The 17,144-nt window shown below is 42.9% G+C and overlaps 1 protein-coding gene across 2 annotated transcripts in view; it reads left to right on the top strand.

The window, feature by feature from the left end:
* Nucleotides 1–6,110: 6,110 nt before the first annotated feature.
* Nucleotides 6,111–17,144, top strand: part of GRIA3 (glutamate ionotropic receptor AMPA type subunit 3) — a gene marked incomplete at both ends in the record, with an annotated part of 156,665 nt that continues 145,631 nt past the window's right edge. For both annotated transcript variants that reach the window (XM_082323606.1, XM_082323605.1), the window contains 2 exons: nt 6,111–6,201; nt 7,107–7,265. In XM_082323606.1, coding sequence (XP_082179732.1) covers nt 6,111–6,201; nt 7,107–7,265 — 250 coding nt within the window. The remainder of the gene's footprint in view (nt 6,202–7,106; nt 7,266–17,144) is intronic.

Raw genomic sequence — 17,144 nt, forward strand, 5'->3', positions numbered from 1 at the left:
TGTAAGTTCCCTGTACTGACAATTTGCTAGCATCCTTGGTGTTTTTCTTCCATTTATTGTCTTGTTAGACCTTGAGATGCTGTTGGAATAGGATGTTAGGTTAGGTAGGTCTCTAAGTGAGAGGGAAAAAATGGTCTTAAAATACCAGAGCTGCTCATTCTTACTATGTATGCTATATGCACCTCTTTCTTCTAAGGAAATGCTTTCTTTTCATGGAAGTTTTATAGGGAAATCTTTTCACATTCAAGGTGACATTTCTTGGGTAGTGACAGAGCAAGGGAGAGACCAACACTCCACAGACAATATATTCCCCAGGACTAAGGGAGACACAGCTTAAAGTTCCTTTTCTGTCTAATTTCCTTCCCGTATTAACTAATACCTTATTTATATGAATTGCATGAACTCTAATAAAAGGAAGTGAGTCGATTCCATACCCTAGTGCTGCAAAGGCTCACTCCAGAAGTAAAACAGGTTCTTTGAAATTAGCAGAGAACTGAATGTCAGTTTTCTGCATAACTCTTAAAACTTTGTAACTGCCAGACTGCTGGCTTAGGGGAAGGTAGGAATCTCTGTCTGATCAAGTGGAACAGAACAAATCTGAAATCCTTAAAACGTCAATGAAAAATGTAAATTCTTTTTGTATAAACATCCATTTCTAAGAATCTATGTGCTGTTCTCTAAAGACATTTTCATTAAAAGACACCACTGCAGGTCTGAACAGAGACGAGGTGAGTTATGGTAATATACAAACACACACACTGGGAGGAAAATAGACTTTTGATTGGCAAACAATCATCTGAAGTGATTATTCACTACTTAGGGCTAAAAGAGATTGTCTTTAAGAAGAATATATTTCAGTAATTATATACAGAAATTAAATATTCAGCAGTCAGATCTTGCATAGTTGAAGTGGGTAGGAAGTGGATGTGAGTCCCAAGATTGCTTGAAAACTGTATTCATAGGTATTTAAAAAAAAAAAAAAAAAAAGAGAGAGAGAGAGAGGATTCACTTTACTAACAGTATATAGGGGATACCATTACTTTTTTATTTGATTTACTGTTTCCTTAAGTAATAAATATAGATGAGCACAGCAAAAGTACGGGTTTAAATAAGAATTGCAGGGCTGTGTTATGCCAGCAGTGCCTAGTGTACAGTTAATCAGAAAGCAGAAGGTAATATAAATTGTTTCTGACATTATGGGACTATAATAACACTACATTTCCACCAGCCCCATAGCTCTTGGAAGAATTAGAAGTATGCGTCCTGAAGATACCACAAACCCAAGAAAAATTAAGACATTTGTACATGCTGCTGTTTCCACATTTGTGTCTTACTTGTGCAATTGTAACATATATAGGTTATTACTGTAACAGTCCATGTTCAGTTCTGAAAAGTTGCTGCATGAATTTGCTTCTGCCACCTAAATTTGAATTAGACTCCAGCAACGGAGTAATGACTTTTATTTATCAACAACTTTTCTCTTTGACCCTGTTCCTATACAAATCTTGATCATCCTTCCATGTACTAGAACATATTCCTATCTGCCAGACCATATTATTCTGCCAGGATGTACTGGGTAAAATCCTAGCTCCGATGACAGGAGTAATAAACCTACTGTACATTTCTGTGGTTCCAGGATTTCACCTGTTAACAGTTCTTAGAAAAAATGAACAACAAATTGATGATTCAGGTAGCCTCCTATCCTGTTTCTAGTGCTGACCAGTACAAAAACTTGCAGAGAAAGCCAGACATACTGTAAACTCTCATCATGCATAAGAATAATAGGTCTTTCTTGAGGCATCCAGGAGCTACTTTTTACCATGAATTCTGAACATTAATCCCAACAGCTTTTTACTAGTTATTCTAATGCATTTACTCTGCTAATTCACATAAAATTTGAAACTTTTAAAAACAATTATTTTTGCCAAGAATACTGTGTAGAAGGCAGCTTTATAGATTAGCTATAAACTGCGTAGCAGAATATTTCTGTTAAACTGTCTCTTGTCTGCTGCCTTTTAATTTCATTTTATGTCTCTGTTATTGCATGGTGATGAAAGGTAAACAGGAGAGCTTCAATAGTTTGTTCTATGCCCACTCATAATATAATCAAATCTTAACTAGATGTCCTTTTGACCTGTTTTCCAAAATGTATGAAGCTGTAATGTCTGTATTCTTTTTCCCTCTTCTGACGCTGTAGTTTCCCCTTGACTCCTTCTATCTGTAGTTTCATCTTCTCCCTGAATCCCTTTTCCTCTTTGCTTCTGTCTCTCCCCACTATCACTCTGTTAACTGTCTATTGTAGAATTAGAATTAATCAGTTTAGCTAATCAAAATGCTGAAATTAACAAAGTTATTTTAATTGTATCATCTTGATTTTATGGAGAAATAACCAGTTTAAAACAAAACAAAAAAAAGTCTGTAAGACACTATTGGTAATACATTTATTGGCAATTATAACCTGATTTGGTTGGTATTGGGAGAAGCACAATGATTTCTAGAAACTTGTTGCCTGAGCTTCTCTCTTGCAATTATAGGAATGACAAAAGTGATAAAGTCAGCTTAGTGCAGTTAGGGTGAAGTTTGAGCCACAGAATCCTGGTGTAGATTTTGCCATGACTTTATGCTAACGCTATGGGTTTAGCCTAGTAACATCAGAAAGATCAGTGAGAACGCTGTGTCCCAAATTCCATAGCATTTTTCTAATCCACTATTAGACGTTACAATGAGAACACATTAGCTAATTATAAATCATTACTTCCTCCTGCTCAGGTAGATAGTACTCAGAATCCTCCAGTGTCCCAGAACACTATAAATCATCTAAACGTGAAGCTCTGATTATCCTGCAAAATCTTGGTTGTATTTAGTTAGGGAAGGTTTGGGAAAGCATCTGGTATGACCTTGGTTACCATGGAACTCATTAACTCGAGTCACTGAACATCCCTAGCAAAGTATATAAACTATATACATGGCATTAATATCCGCATAGATATATCCTACCATTTTGTCCTAGGACACACTGGGTTTGCTGTAAGAAATGTAAACTGGGATGGGGTCTCTTTGGGTTTCTCCAAAATCTGTATGGGGCAGCTGCTGTACCATTTGTACCTGCAAATGGTACCATGAGACTAATGGCCTAAGCAAAAAGCAAAATGCGTACTGAAAATGCTAATAATAACAACATGTATATTAGGGGCTCCAGGAGGAAAAATGTAGGTGATGATGCATATTTATTTGTCTCTTAGCATAGATATATTCTGGATTATAACAAGACCCTCCATTTTGAGATGAGGCTGTGAAGCACCATTTTATTTGAGATGAGGTACCCACCCTACCGGCTGTGTATGAAAATGAGATTCTGACACATGCCACCTTCATTCATGGCTATTTTATCTCTTCTCTTGTTCTAACATCTATTTTTTCAGTACATCATCAGCTGTCAGTGTGGCAGTCAGCCTGGAACACACAGCTGCGGGGATGGAGAGAAGAACTTTGTGAGAGCAAGTGAACAGGAAGAAAGCAGGGACACTAGGAAAGGACACAAAACGGACGACAGCAGGACTTTGTCGAGAATGTCTTAGAAATGGGCTGGAGGTGGGTAGAATGGGGAAAGATTAGTAGTTTGCAACCAGAAAGAGAAATTATTTGCCTATAGGAACACGCTTTTCACAACTGTGTTGAATGTCTAAACTTCACGTACCTGCCTGTAGCTTTCAGCTCTGCTATGCTTACCAAAGGCCGTTTGAGAGAAGAGTGCTCTACAGTGAAGCCAGGCTGTTGCTCATGATCTTAATTCTGGGTCTGGAACTTCGTGCCTAGGTAAGCTGGGCCAGTTGCTTTCCTTGATTTTTAAGATGTTACATCTGTAAGAGAAGAATACAATCATGCTTCGTGGGGACGTTTACAGGAATTCATAGGTAATATTTGTGGAGTGCTTTGAGCTTGAGGAGTGCTATCGATACACAGATGGACTTTATACCCCACCTAGCCATACGGATAACCATTTCTTTAAATAGAGAGATCAAGTAACAAGTGCCATCATGATCTAAACAGGGAACATTACCAGCCACCCCCCCCAGCCTGATCCCGACCCCTGCCTGAACTGGAATAGACTCCATCTTCTGGGCACGATTCTCATAAAAGAACACACAACATGTAGCAACCAATGCACGCGCCTAGGAGTAAGCAGTAGTCGCATATATGCTGCTAAAGGCACATGTTATGCTCCTGCATCATGAATGCGATGCCCTGTTCTTCACCTGTGCGTTTGGCTTCCTTCGAGAGCAGTGGTTTGAATCTCGGATGTTATTCCTTAGCGTATGTGCAGTTATCTGCCACCATCTTACATCTCGAGTACTTACATGAAGCTACAGCCAGTGGCACTAGTTGATTTTGCACATGCAAAGCCAACTGCTTTTGGTATTATCCCTAACTCAACTGAACATAGACCCAAAGAACACTAGAGTCTGAGATTAAGAAAAGAAAAGAAGGGCAGAGGAGGACCAAGGGAAAGTGACCTGCTGAAATCAGAGGAAAAGGAAACATTAAGCGAAGAACAGTCTTCCCTGGGCCTATGAGATGGGCTAGGTGACCTAATATCTCCTTTCTGTCTCCATTTTATACAGTTTTGTGAGCCTCAAAGCAGCAAAAAGAGAAAAGAGGTGCAGGATCCATCTAGTGAGGTGCCAAGCAGACGGGTGCAAGATCAGCCCCTCAGAGAGCCACGCTTCAAGCAGAAGCACAGCAGCTCCCTATGGATGTGCAGGCCGGGGCGGATCAAGATCGGTGCCCAGCCGAGAGGTGGGTAGCAGAGAGGTACCCGGGGTGCTGAGCACCCACCGCCTGCTCCCCAGCGGCCAGGCCACGCTTTGTGCTCTGTGCTGGGGCAGCACAGCATCTGACAGCGACGTTCCCCATCTTTTTCCAGCATAAAGGATGAAACAGGGAGACTTTGTCGGATTTCCTTCCTTTAGAGGAGGTTGGGAAGGACCTAATATTCCCTCGTGTGGGATAAACTCGTCTTTCCTCACTTCAGGGCTCTGTGGGCGGCTGAGCGCGGGAGCCTCCCCCCTCAGGCGTTAGCACTGGAGGAGGGACGGGGAGAACTCGGCGCAGGGCAGGCAGCCCCTCCGGGAAAGCGCATCGCGCCTTGGCGCCCCTGCCGCCTGCCCTCTGGCCTCTTCCAGCCCCCGCTCCGGCAGCCGCCCCGCTCCCGCCTCCCCTCTCCCCTCAGGCGGGGCCGCGGGCGCCGCGCGGGCCCTGGCCCCCGGCCGCCCCCGCACCTCGGGCGCCGTCCTCCGCCCGCCGAGGGGCAGGCCCGGCGGCGCCCGGCCGCCCCGGCCCTCACGGGGCCTCTCGCCCCCGGCCCCGAGGCGCCTCTGCCGCCGTTCGGCCGCCGGCCCCGAGGCGCCCGCACCGCCCGCCTTCCCCGGCCCTGCCCCGCCGGCGGGCGCGGGCAGGACCCCGGCCGCATCCCCCTCGCTCCTCTGCCGGCTCCGGCTCGGCTCCCCGCCCCTCCTCCGCCCGCAGACAGGCGCAGGCACCGCACTCACACACGCACTCGCACACACGCCGAGGCGATGCAGCTTTAAAGGGGCCAGCTGCAGCCCGGGGGCCGGCCCACGTGAGGCCGGTGAGCTCCCTCCGACCGCAGCCCCGAGCGCTGCCGCCGCGGCCGGGAGACGCCAGCGCCGAGGCTGGGCGGGCGGGCGGGCCGAGGCGAGCGGCGGGCGGCTGCCGGCCCGCCTCACGCCAAGTTTGATCGATAACCCCCTCCCGGCCCGGGCGGAGCAGCCTCGCCGGCTCCGCTACCCACCATCTTTGGGGGAAGTCCCTGCGCTGGGGGGGGGGCTGCTGGAGACGGGGGGAGAAAGGCAACCTCGCAGCCAATGAGCCCTCCCAGGCTGGGGTGAAGAGAAGAGGAGAGGGATTTGGGGAAGGAGGAAAGGAAAAAAAAAAAAAAAAAAGAAGAAGGGAAGAAAGGAGGGGGACCATCCTCCCCACTACCTCCGCCAGCATCGCCACCACCATTGACACTACTCCGAGTCTCCAGTTGCGCCCATGCCTCTGCCGCCAGTTTGGTTTTAGGGGCTGAACCGCAGGGGCTGAAGAAAATGGGGCAGAGCGCGCCCCGGACCCTCCTGCTGCTGCTGGCGGGGCTGCTGGGGGAGGCTCTGGCAGGGTTCCCCAACACCATCAGTATAGGTAAGCGCCCGCCGCGGCACCGCGACCCGCGCCTTCCCCCCGCCCGCCGAGGGGAAGGAGTGCGGCGGGGGAGCGGGGGGCGGCGGGGGGCAGCCCGGGCGCCGCCGGGCAGGGGCTCGGGCGGCCCCGGCAGCTCTCGGCGCCAGCCCCGCTCCGGCTCCTTCCCGCTGTGGTGAGGAGAGGCAGACACGGTGCCTGGGCTGCGCTGGCGGGCGGCCGCCGGCCGCGCCGGGCTCTCCGCTCACCTCAGGAGCGGCGGGAGGGTCTGGTCCGCGCTCATGCGGAATCGCGCCCTGAGGCAGCGCATCCCGCGTAGCAAATAATGCGAGAGGGTAACGGCGTGCATCCGTGCCGACGTGCCCTCAGCCCGGGGCCGAATGAGCCGTGAGGCTGAGGGCATGCGAGTGAAACTTGCCTTTTTTTTCCCCTGCTTTTCCCTTGGAGCAGCGCTCGGCTGTGCGTGTTCTCCACCAGACCCTTTAAAACCGCACGTTTGCCACGCCGCACGCCACCCGTGTCCTTAGCAAATAACTACAGAGCCGTTATTTGGGTAGTCTGCAGATAATTTGGGAGCCACGGTTCCCCAAAGTTAGACTTTTAAATCTGTATGTGGGCATGCCTGTATAAGTGGCCTGGTTTTCAAGGTGCACCTGCAGCTCCCAGTGACTCCCGATCGCTCAGGGGGCACCTGGATGTGATGTGTGGCTTTAAAAGCCTAACTTTGGACTTGGAGTATGTATTTCATGTACGCGCTCTGTCAGAATTATGTGCTCAGGCTCAGCCTGCTCCTGTTCCTTCCTTCCTGAGATGTGCAGTATGCAAATGTAACTTACTGCCACTGTTTCTCCTCAAAATTCATTCTGAAATACCTTTTCCCTGTTTTCTTTTTTTTTTTTCCATCCTAGGTGGACTTTTCATGAGGAACACTGTTCAGGAGCACAGTGCATTTCGATTTGCTGTGCAGTTATACAACACAAACCAAAATACCACAGAAAAGCCCTTCCATTTGAACTATCATGTAGATCACTTGGACTCTTCCAACAGTTTTTCAGTGACAAATGCTTGTAAGTAAATACATGTTTGTTTGGTTGGTTTTTTTAAATATTTATTTGTTATCTATCCTTACATTCAATTTCTCCCTGGTAGCCTAGAGTTGTCGTTCATACAATATAGTGCAACAAATGTGTGTACTGACATGAGGTTTAGTAGATTTGCAGCATTATATGGTTGAATAATACCTTAGGGAAAGTTCTCTCACCACTTCTTTTCACCCCTTTAGTTTTGTTTGCCAGAAAAACAACCGTGTTATTTATATAGCAGTGCTGTGTAGCTGTTATCAGTGAATTGCCGCTGAAGTAACATCCCTTTTCTGTTGAGGCTACAACCTAGCCGTGTGAAACAGCATAATTTGCAAATAATACCATGTAGGAATAACACAGAAACAGCTGGTTACGAGTGACCTTGAGGGGACAAAGCTAGAGGGGCTTACTTGCCTCCTCTGCCCTGAAATACTGGGTTGTTTTCTTACAGTGAAAGTCCTGTTAAAAGCTGAGGAGACTGTAAACTGACAAATACCGTTAGAGCTGAGGGGAGAGAAAATGGAATCAGAGCGCTTAGCGTTATGAGAAATAGCTCTGCACAAGCAGTGGTTACGTATAATTTGAGCCTTTATTAACAGAAGAAGCAAAATAGAACTTTGAGTAGTGTTAATGTGGTGTTAAAATGCGAAATCTCTTTCTGAAAGACTGGTGCGTGTTCTGCATTTAAAAAAGCATTCCTTTACCAGTAGTAGTTCCTGAATATTTGTTTTACTGATGTGTCCAAATTCAGTTTTATACAGTTTTTATTGTAAACCTTTGAAAATGAATGGAGTCTTCTTGCAAGGCAGTTGCGTGCACTTTGCAGTATACAGAAATATGTCTGTACATGATCTAAAGGACCTCTGAATGCAATGTGCTAACTTGGTGTTATGAACAGGATTCCTGTTCATATACTCCCAGTATAAAATGCTCAAAGACGAAGGATTGTACTAAAATAATGAAGTACTGGGGTACAGAAAACTAGTATCTCTTGCTTTAAAACAATTTAATGTTTTGAATATCTTGCTTCTTTAATCTTTTGTTTGCTGGGGATAGGGTAGTTTTTATATTCCTGTCCCACACTGTATAATCAGAAGGCTGGACAAGTAGATATCTTATTCTTCTAGCATTTCAGGAATTTTCTAAGAAAGTTGATGGTTAGAAAATATACAATAAGGAAATATTTGGACAAATTTTGGATTAATATTCTAACATATCCCCCATGTGACTGCTTCTTGCTAGTGCAGCGTTATACTTTTTAAAGGGCTTTGAATTAGGACCTTTAAAACTTCTGCAGGGGGGTAATTATATAATATCCAATAAAAATATTTGGTAAAGTGGAAAAAATGGTAAATAAAAGCGTGTCTGTACTTTGCATCTTATTTTACTAATCCTATCCAGCTTCAACAGCCCTTACAACAAACATCAGACTATTAATCCTTAATCAGTGTAATCCCTTCAAGAGGCTGTATCAAACATAGTTTCCTAAATATCAATTATATAGATTTAAACTAAATACATTAAACTGCTTGGGTGATTAATTATTAATTGTCTTTTAAAAGTTCTACCAGCACTTCTTTACTGATCCTACCAACACTAGTGAACCACATGCTTGTTCAGAGACAGTCAATGTATTTTTTAGTCAGGGTGCTTCTCATCTTCTGACAATTAATGATTTTTGTCATTGGTTAGTGAAAGCTGTGGCGATTTTAGTAAAATGAGATGGTTTTCTGTAGTATAGGGCTGCATGTTCCAACACGCATATTACCAGTGTAGTAAAATTGGGAAAACTTAAATCTCTGGAGAAACCATAGACCAGAGAATACCAACCTACAGTAACCTATTTAAAAATAGAAGATGTGAAAAAAGAAACAGAAGAAAGAAAATGAAAAGGTGACCTTGTCCATAGCTATGTCAACCATCTTGTAATACTGTTGGTAGGAAAAGAATACGGTGAGTCCAAGTCACCAGTCATATAGGTCTCAGTAGCTCAAAATAAAAAAAAAAAAAAAAAAAGAAGAACAGTTGCTCTTTTTGGATCTGCAAGCAATTATCTTTGAAAGTCAGATGCTCATACATATCGATGCATTAAGATGAACTAATAGCTTCTCACACTACCTGGCTAACATGTAAAACATTCTGGCCTAAGTACCCTTAATCGCATCCTCACTTCCCAGTGGAGTGGCAGATAATTTCAGGGTGCTGCCGTATCCATGAAGGAATTCTTTCCACAACATTTTTACTTCTCTTGGAGATAAGCATAAATTGTCTCCAGTGCTGTCACACAGCCGTTTGATCAATATTTGCAATTGGCAGGGATCCATAGGAGAGAAACCTGCAGTGACTCTGACTGCTTTCACTGGAGAGGGAGACTGTGACTGACTTTGTGGTGGGATAGGTAAAGGAACTGAAGGGAAATTGGAGAAAGTAGCATGTGTAGCTTCAGCCTAGTGCCTGTACTAGTCAGTATCCATGAAATAATACTTTTTATTCTCCTTTGCTTTGATTTATATGATAGTGGCTGTAGTAAGTGTTCATGTGTGCAGAAATTGATGGGGGCTCTGCTCAGGAAAGACTTATGTTCTTAGTGTACAGCTGCACATCCCCCTTGGTGCAATCTGGTGCATTCCAGTGGCAGGAGAAAAAAAATCTCTTCTGAAGTATCCTCATGAGCCAGAGATAAAAAGCCCACCTCTGGTAGGTCTGATTTGGCAATATCCCAACATGGGAACAAACTTGTTTAGAAGCAAAAGAAAATTCCTGCCCTAAGCCCCTCCCTCTCATTCCTTTTTCAGTTAAATGATGCATAATCTGATTCATGTACATGTATTTCCTGCTTCACTGCTAGCACCGAGCCCCGCTCTGTATAGTTAATTTACACGCATGCATACAGTATTCATCCACTCTGTATTTATCTGCCTGCCTATTTATTTGGCTGTATGATATCTTAAGAGAGAGCAAATGCAAACACAGGTGAAAATTCTGGTGTATTTAAAGGTGAATTGAAGTTTATCAGTTGGCTTGGGGGGGGGGGGGCGAATTTATTACATTTTTTAAAATATGCAGCTTTTTGCCATCAGAAAAAGCAGAAAGGAAGAAAGTTAACTTGACCTGTGAATGAATAAAATCAAGTAAAACATGGATGTTATATTTTCTTCAAAAATGCTCAAGTAGGGAGTGAGCTGACTTTTTCAGAATAATATGAATATAACAACTCAAATGTATAAATTCATCACTGAAGAGTCTTTTCATGCTTTTCTGATAACCTCCGATGAAGGATGTTAGTATTAATGTTGAATTATGCGTACGGTTCTGTAGATCGTATTCCCTAGAAATAACCCGCGTATGTCTTTCTGCTCTGCACTTGTAGTGCACTATACTAACACTGCTCTAGCCTCTGCAGTGTCAGCTCATTAGCACACAGATCTCATATTCCCTCTCTGCACTGTCATTGCAAAAAATTGCTGTTGTACACCTTTACAGCCAACAAATGTGCACTTGCGTTATGTACAATTTTCAAGAAATATTTAGAAAAGTAAAGTCAACCTTATAGATAGTCCCCATGGAATTTCTCAAAAGAAGCATTAGTTTTCATTAAAATCTGTTGATCATGTAATGATAGTGGTGGGATGTGTATGGGTGAAACGGGGCTGTGATTGCAGAATCTAATTAATCTACAGGCAGATTCCCTCTCTCAGCTAAACCTAACCTATCAGCTGCAAATTCTTGTCCTGTTAATTTTTCTGAGTCATTTCTCATATATCTTCTGAACCCAGGAGGCTTTTTATATTTTACCAGATGTTGACATGTAGTGTTTTTTCCACAGGCACTTGTTCTTTAAGAGACCAAAAAAAGAGGGAAGATACAATGACATGCTTACCTTAAGTTGGTAAAATCCTGTAAGTGATTGAATGGACACTTTGTTGCTGGGGTCTGATTTCAGACTTTCTTAGAAAATTTTTCTTTAGTGTCCTTGAGTTCTTGTGTTTAATCTTTAAAATTCAACTTGGAAGGTTTTAATGGAAAAAGTGCCTATTCGTTGTGAGAACATTGCAGAAAATGATACCACAGGGTTAGTAGTAGACAATTTTTCCAGTTTAAATGTATTACTCCCTTTCCTAAAGCACAGGTGCGCGTATATATATATATATATGCTCACATGCATACTCACTCACACACGTGCACACGTGCACACACACACTTTTTCCTTAGGTGCTGCTCAGCATTTCTTTTTGCCAGTGGGCAGATAATTTGCTTCCCTTCCATCTGTGTACTCTTTGGCCAGCTGGCAAAAGACACTGATGCTGAAAGTGGTCAGCTTCCTTCTGCCAAAAGCATAAGCATGTCTCACTGAAAGTCGTGCCAAGTTTGGGCCGGGTACTGGTGGTTTTGCATGAGAGACCACAGGGTAGGTGCCTCAGTCTCCCGATAAGGAATGCACTGTGGTTTCTAGCAGCATTCTGTGGTAAAACACCTGGAAATCTGCTTTCTACACAACTGTTCGTTACAGATCCCTGAAAATACCTTTTATGCTGTAGAACGTGCTCAAGTATTGTATGTTACTGCCCTGTGACGAAGAAAATCAGCTGGCTTTAGTTTAGGGGTCAAAGCTTTTGCAATATTAGGGTAGGTCAAAAGGTGAAGGGAGTGTTCCAACTAAAGTTTGTTTCCACTTTGTGGCAGAGCAGATGATTTGTCATTAAGCTGAATGGGATCTCAGTGTTAGCAGAAGGAACCATGCTGCTTTCAAGTATGTTTTATTATTTCTTAAATTAATTTTAAAGTAAGCTGACTCTCTCTCCTCCTTTGCTACATACATAGCATTTACACACTGTTTAGATGTTAGGGTTTAATTTAACTCACGCTGTAGAGATGGGAAAAAATCTCATATGAATGGACACTTTTTTGAGAAACTCTGAATTCACCAAATGAATGAAGAGTAAAGCACAATGAAGAGCGCCATTTACTTGTTCAGTTTCGGCAAGATTTTGTGCAGAAGCAGAGATGAAATTGTTCCCTTTTCCTACGTAGCACTGGGCCTGGAGGACCCACGAGACTATTGGCATGGGTTGGAGAGCTACTGATTAACTACACATTCCAATAAAATGTGTAACAGCTGTAGTTTATCTCTAGGAGGAAATGGAGATGCCATGATGGGAAACAAGCATGTGACAGTAGCTTTTAACAACAACAAAAACCCACAGTTTTGTTGAAGGCTGACCTGGGAGCTTGTCCAAAAGCCACAGAAAACAGTGGGTTTCTTTCCTCTGGGTTCACTGCGTTCAGTGTCTGGGAGGCAGTCCTACTGCAAGTGTAGGACTGTTACGCAAGAAGGTGTGAAATGAGGGAGCTGATGTATCTTTAATGATTCTTCATTGTCACAATCGAGTGATTTAACATTTTTCCATTTAAAGTACGTATTTTGTCATTACCGATTTTGGAATGCTAATTTTGGTTTAGTTAGGCATCCTTAAGATGCTTTAGAGTATGTTATTTTTAAAGCAGCAACAGTTTCATAGTTCAGTTTCAGACCAAGCCAAACCATGTAATTGAAAACTCATGTTCATTTATTGTGAGAAAGATGCTTATGTGGAATTCATATTTGGCATTTAAGTTACAGCCTGAGATCGGTACTTTCTGTGCTGCTGTAAAGTATAGATCACTGGAAGGCCATGGCCCCCTTTCTAAGGGAGCTCATAAGGCAGCCTGAAAACTCTGCACCTATTGTCGTGAGGTTTGCTGTGCAGGGGCTTGTACCTCCGCTGGAACAATGTGACGATCTAAAAATAGAAATATAAAAATGATTGATCTAGATCAAACCAGTTTCTGTGTGTGATGATCGCAGCAGTGAAGCAATTTCCAGATTTCAGCCATGGGGATTCTTTTTCTTCTAAATGTGTATGTGTTACGTTTCCCATCAGAGGCAGAAGCGTGCTTCCCTCCATTATATCACCTGCTTTATATTATTGTTGATCTTCAGAATATCAGATGCCCTAGAAACCTCAAACTTCAAATCATCTTGGAGTTTTTCGTGTGCAGTCATCTTACGAAGACTCCAAAGTAGACACTCGTGTTCAGCTCTTTGTAGTCATTGCAGTGCGGACACTAATAACTGTCACACAGCTTCACAGTATGTACTCTGGCCTGACTGCGCTGGGGAGTTTGGAGATATTTCTGTCGCACCAGAAATGTAGAGTTAATTTATCAGCGTGTAGCTATATGTGAAACATTCAAAGGCAGCGCGTGCCTTTTAGTTGATCTCACCAAGATGTAATTATTAGGGGTAAAACTTCTCATGCATACAGAGAGTAACAAAGAAACTGGTGATAAGGTTTCTGTGTAAAGAGGAAGAGTGAATGTAGGAAGGAGTTATGTCAATGAATCCACGTAGCAGTCATTCCTGCGTATCCTCCTTGTGGTGTCTGAGGCACTGGGTCTGTTTTATCATCTTAACCGCTTCTAAAATAGCGAGTGGCAACGTGCAGCCCTCACACATACACTGCACAGGAGGCACGGAAGCCCTTGTGCATGAGGCTCAACCTACAGGGACACTGCGCTGTGAATAACTTGCCCAGGCACTTGTAAAAAGGGTGAATTGCTCTCCTAGAACTGGATAATAGCCCAGGTGAGCACTCTTCTGCTGGAGTGGAGCGACCTATCTGGTCACTTGTATGTAATTATTTTGCTAGACTATTTGGAAATTTCAGATAGGCTGAAAGTTTTTTGTTTGTTTTTTTTTTTTTTTTTCCAAGCACAATTTACAACAGGTTCACTTTCAGACCACTTGTAAGTTACGTGATTGCATTTGGATGCTTGATCCTGCCCTTGTGTTGGGCTTGTATTTGTTGGAGTTTATTCAAATATGTTTGAAATTCTGATCAAGAATTTAAAAAAAATACGGGGCTGCATGGTGACTTCACTGTCTTGAGTCCTTTTTAATACAAGAACTGTCTTTAAAACGATATGCAGATATCTGGGAAAGGTATATTCACTCTCTGATGGTATATAGTCCATGCATACTTACTTCATTCCATGTATACTTCATTATTTTCACACCTTTTTCTCCTGGACTGATGTGTGTAATGGTAGTTGCTGATTTCACCATCAGTAGTTTTGTCATATGCAAATATCAAGCATTTGGGCCCAGCCCGTGAGGTAAAGGGGCTGAACTTGGGAAATTGTGGATTCTGATGGCTCTTAGCATGATTTGGTGTAAGTCAATTTGTACTTTTGGTAGCACAGTTTTGCTCTCTCTTATACAAGGGTAATACAATTTGCCTGTAGCAGACAGCTATTGCAGGGCTGTTTGCAGTGAAAAACTTGGAGAGCTTTGGCTAACAGTGCCTTTTTAGTTTTGTTGATCACTTCTTCTGCTTCCCTTCCTAAAAAAACCAAACAAACAAACAAACCAAAAAAAACCCAAAATCAATAAGCAAAAAAAAAAACCCAAAACACCAAAACGCAGCCTACTCTTCATGCTTCTGAAAAATAAATTGAAATTAGCACTTACTAATTTGCTGTCCTTGCCAGAAGAGGACATACATTCCCACTGATGGACCTAGGAGAACGTGTCACAGCTGTACAGCAAGCCAATCTATCACTTGACAAAGGAGAAATTTTCACCTCTTTACCTGAAATAAGCAAAGCTGTTGGAAAGAAAGCAAGTTTAATATTGGAAAGTTTTTTTTGTCTCCTGCACACTGTGGATCTTTATTACAAGTATGGTCCACACTTCTACAGCACAGCATGTGCCCAATTCTTGCCTACCTGACCCACACTCAGACTGCTTATTTGAGTGGTGGGAGAAAGAACCGTCTTTATTAGGAGCGGTGTTGCCTGTTGATTTCTCCCAGTGAGGTCTACAGCACTTGCTGCAATCAGTATCTCACAGCTGCCAGCTTTTCCGAGAGATGTGCGGCACTGCGTTTCAGGCATTGGTGCCTTCCATGGTTTCTTTGATTTCCTTTTCGGAGATCTTAGTCCAAGATAGGTGCTGCAGCCCAGTTAGCGCACATGGATCAGCGTGGGTCTTGCGAATCACAGGGTTGCTGCATCATGATACATGTCTTGATTGGTCTTTGTACCCTGCTGTGTATGCTAAATTCCTTAAAACTTTTTGGTGGTGGTGATTGTTGTTGTCATTGTTTGTGTTTTCCTTCTGAGGAGGAGATGCAGGGGGAGCGATGGCTTGGGGAGAAATGGTAATTGATAAGTTTTTTTGAGTGATGGACTTTTCATAGCCTCTCTACAGCAGAACATGGTAAGATGTTGGTTTTTACTGATCACAGGGGTTTTGTCTTCTTAGGCTTTACCACTTGTGTCACCAAGTTTGGATTCTAATGAAGTCTGATGGTCAGAAAACTCAAGTTCATGTGCATTCTTTTTTCCCAGCAGTTAGATGAGAGCTAATTAGTGTCCATTGATTTACAAAGGACTGACCCAGGGTCTAACCCTGCATTGAATCGAAACTGTTAGGGGGATTCTAAATTGTCTAGCAAGTTTAATGTACTCGACCATCTTTCTCCAAAGTGTTTGTGCAGTGGTCGGGTGGCATCTCCAGAGCGGCTTCGCTACCATCGTGGAGCATGTTAAAAGGAGTCAGACCTCAGGAAATGCTGAATGAGTGAGCAGTCAGCATAATATCTGCTATCCTACTTTGAATTTCCTTTTTAAAACATCGCTTTTTGTGCCTATTTACTTAAGACTTCTTGATGAATATAAAATAATACTAAAGAGAAGAAAATGTACATGGTCGTCCTATGCCAGCTAATCCTATTTCTTTCCTATTTCAGCCATGTCAGCAGAGTGATTCTCCTGACTAATGGTAGTTTTCATATATTTATGTTGAATGCCTCGGCCAGCTCAGACCAAGTTTCTCCATAGAACCATTATCTCACTGCTGTTCTGTGCATCCCAGAAACCGATTCTATATCCCAGAACATCATGCTGCATGACTTCAAAAACACATATGATTGGAAATGATGGGAGCTGTGTGACTTGCTAATCTTTCATTTGAGATGTAGTTCCAAGAAGGTTTTAAAGATTAGATTGGGATCAACCAGAAAATTAGAGAATTAAAAATAAAAGCTCTTTAAATAGTTTCAGACTTCAAAAAATTGACTCGGTTTCAGTTGAAGCCAAATGTTTTGTTTTGGAAATGATGATTTCTGGGTTTTGTACTTTTTTTTTTTTTTTTTCTTGACTGAAACAATTTGGTGAAGCCTGTCCGAGCTAGCAAGATGTTTCTGCAGACATGAATCTGCCTTTTTCAATGTAAAAGCACCTGTTCTGTCCAATTTTTGTAATGACATATAGATGATGAATGTGAAAAAAAAATAGTGTGTGTTTTGGAAGAAGCTGTCTGCATTTTTCAGGGTATATAGTTCAAGCTGCTTGTGATGGATTTTATGGATAGACAATTTTTGTCCGTTAAAGTATGTATAGCATGTCTTTCCACACCACTACAGGCAACTTTATTACCTGGAGAGGCAGTGAGATAAGTCCAAAATTAATCAAAATGAGACCAGTTACCCCTCCTGAAGTTTTCTGCTACTCCAGTTTGGTACTCCAGGTGCAGAAGTTGCCTTGTTTAAAGCATGAATCAGTATAGCTTTACTACATGCAGAGCGTAGTAAATGTAGCGATGGTTTCTACAACCACAATGTCCTGTTTCAAAGATGTACGTTCATATGCATCAGATGTGCTTTATTGCCAGTTGTTTTGTGCTACGTAACACAAAAAGAAATTGCAAGGAGCGATACGTAGTTATGCGTATCTGCATGACCACGGGGACCTAAATGTTTTAGTGCTTCATTGTTCTACCCTAACAGAAAGGAAAAAAAGCCTCTTTGTATCCTGTTAGAT

The sequence above is a fragment of the Platalea leucorodia genome (genome assembly GCF_965183815.1).
Source record: "Platalea leucorodia genome assembly, chromosome: 10".
Lineage (NCBI taxonomy): Eukaryota > Metazoa > Chordata > Aves > Pelecaniformes > Threskiornithidae > Platalea > Platalea leucorodia.